The sequence below is a fragment of the Pyrgilauda ruficollis genome, unplaced genomic scaffold, assembly GCF_017590135.1.
Source record: "Pyrgilauda ruficollis isolate IOZ18807 unplaced genomic scaffold, ASM1759013v1 scaffold4407, whole genome shotgun sequence".
Classification (NCBI taxonomy): domain Eukaryota; kingdom Metazoa; phylum Chordata; class Aves; order Passeriformes; family Passeridae; genus Pyrgilauda; species Pyrgilauda ruficollis.
Genome location: NW_024525943.1, coordinates 1 through 1,251, shown reverse-complemented (window position 1 = coordinate 1,251; position 1,251 = coordinate 1). Strand labels below are relative to the sequence as shown.

At 59.3% G+C, this 1,251-nt stretch overlaps 1 protein-coding gene across 1 annotated transcript; it reads left to right on the top strand.

Annotated features, from left to right (window-relative positions):
• The first annotated feature begins 532 nt into the window (after positions 1 to 532).
• LOC121359398 (ETS domain-containing transcription factor ERF-like) lies at positions 533 to 1,111 on the top strand. Its single transcript, XM_041478327.1, has 2 exons — positions 533 to 608; positions 873 to 1,111. The coding sequence occupies exons 1-2, from the start codon at positions 533 to 535 to the stop codon at positions 1,109 to 1,111; spliced, it is 315 nt and encodes a 104-aa protein (XP_041334261.1).
• The last annotated feature ends 140 nt before the right edge of the window (positions 1,112 to 1,251 follow it).

Genomic DNA, 1,251 nt, shown 5'->3' with positions numbered 1-1,251 from the left:
GGGACATCACAGACACACCTGGGACACCTGGGCACACCCGGGCGCAGCCCCGGCCCCGCATCCGGCCCCAGGTGAGGTCCAGGTGACGTCCCCAAGGTGCCCGCGGGGACGATAATGTCACACCGACCGTGATGTCACACCGACCGTGATGTCACACTGACCGTGGTGGCACGGCGGTGACGTCACACCGATGACGTCACCGATGACGTCACCACTCTCTAATTAGGATTCGCGTTCCCCGAGCGGGCGCACAAGGCCGAGTCCAGCCCTGGCTGTGGCACTGCGTGACATGACAATGCCACAGCAGTTATGTCATTGATGATGTCACGGTGATGCTGTCACACCGATGACATCACCAATGACGTCACCACTCTCCAATCAGGTTTCGCGTTCCCCGAGTGCGCGCACAAGGCCGAGTCCAGCCCCAGTTCCCGTCACACCCGACTGTGGCACTGTGTGGTGTGACAATGTCATGGCAGTTACGTCATTGATGATGTCACGGCGATGACGTCACACCGATGACGTCACACCGATGACGTCACCAATGACGTCACTCCCGGCAGGTTTCGCCTTCCCCGAGTGGGCGTACGAGGCCGAGTCCAGCCCGGGTTCCCATCAGATCCAGCCGTGGCACTCCATGATACGATAATGTCACACTGACAGTGATGTCACACCGATGACGTCACCGATGACATCACCCCTCCCCGACCAGGTTTCGCCTTCCCCGAGTGGGCGTACAAGGCCGAGTCGAGCCCCGATCTCCTGTCACATCCAGCTGTGGCACTCCATGACACGATAATGTCACACTGACCATGACGTCACGGTGATGCTGTCACACCGATGATGTCACTGATGACGTCACTCCCGATCAGGATTCGCCTTCCCCGAGTGGGCGTACAAGGCCGAGTCGAGCCCCGGCTCGCGGCAGATCCAGCTGTGGCACTTCATCCTGGAGCTGCTGCGGCAGGAGCAGTACCGCGAGGTCATCGCCTGGCAGGGCGACTACGGCGAGTTCGTCATCAAGGACCCCGACGAGGTGGCGCGGCTCTGGGGCGTGCGCAAGTGCAAGCCGCACATGAACTACGACAAGCTCAGCCGCGCACTCAGGTAAACAAAATTTATGGCTTTGCCCACTCTGGGGCGTGCGCAAGTGCAAGCCGCACATGAACTACGACAAGCTCAGCCGCGCACTCATTTTCCTAGGAAATTTGGAGTTTTTCCCCATGATAATTGGAATTTTTGGGGTTTTTT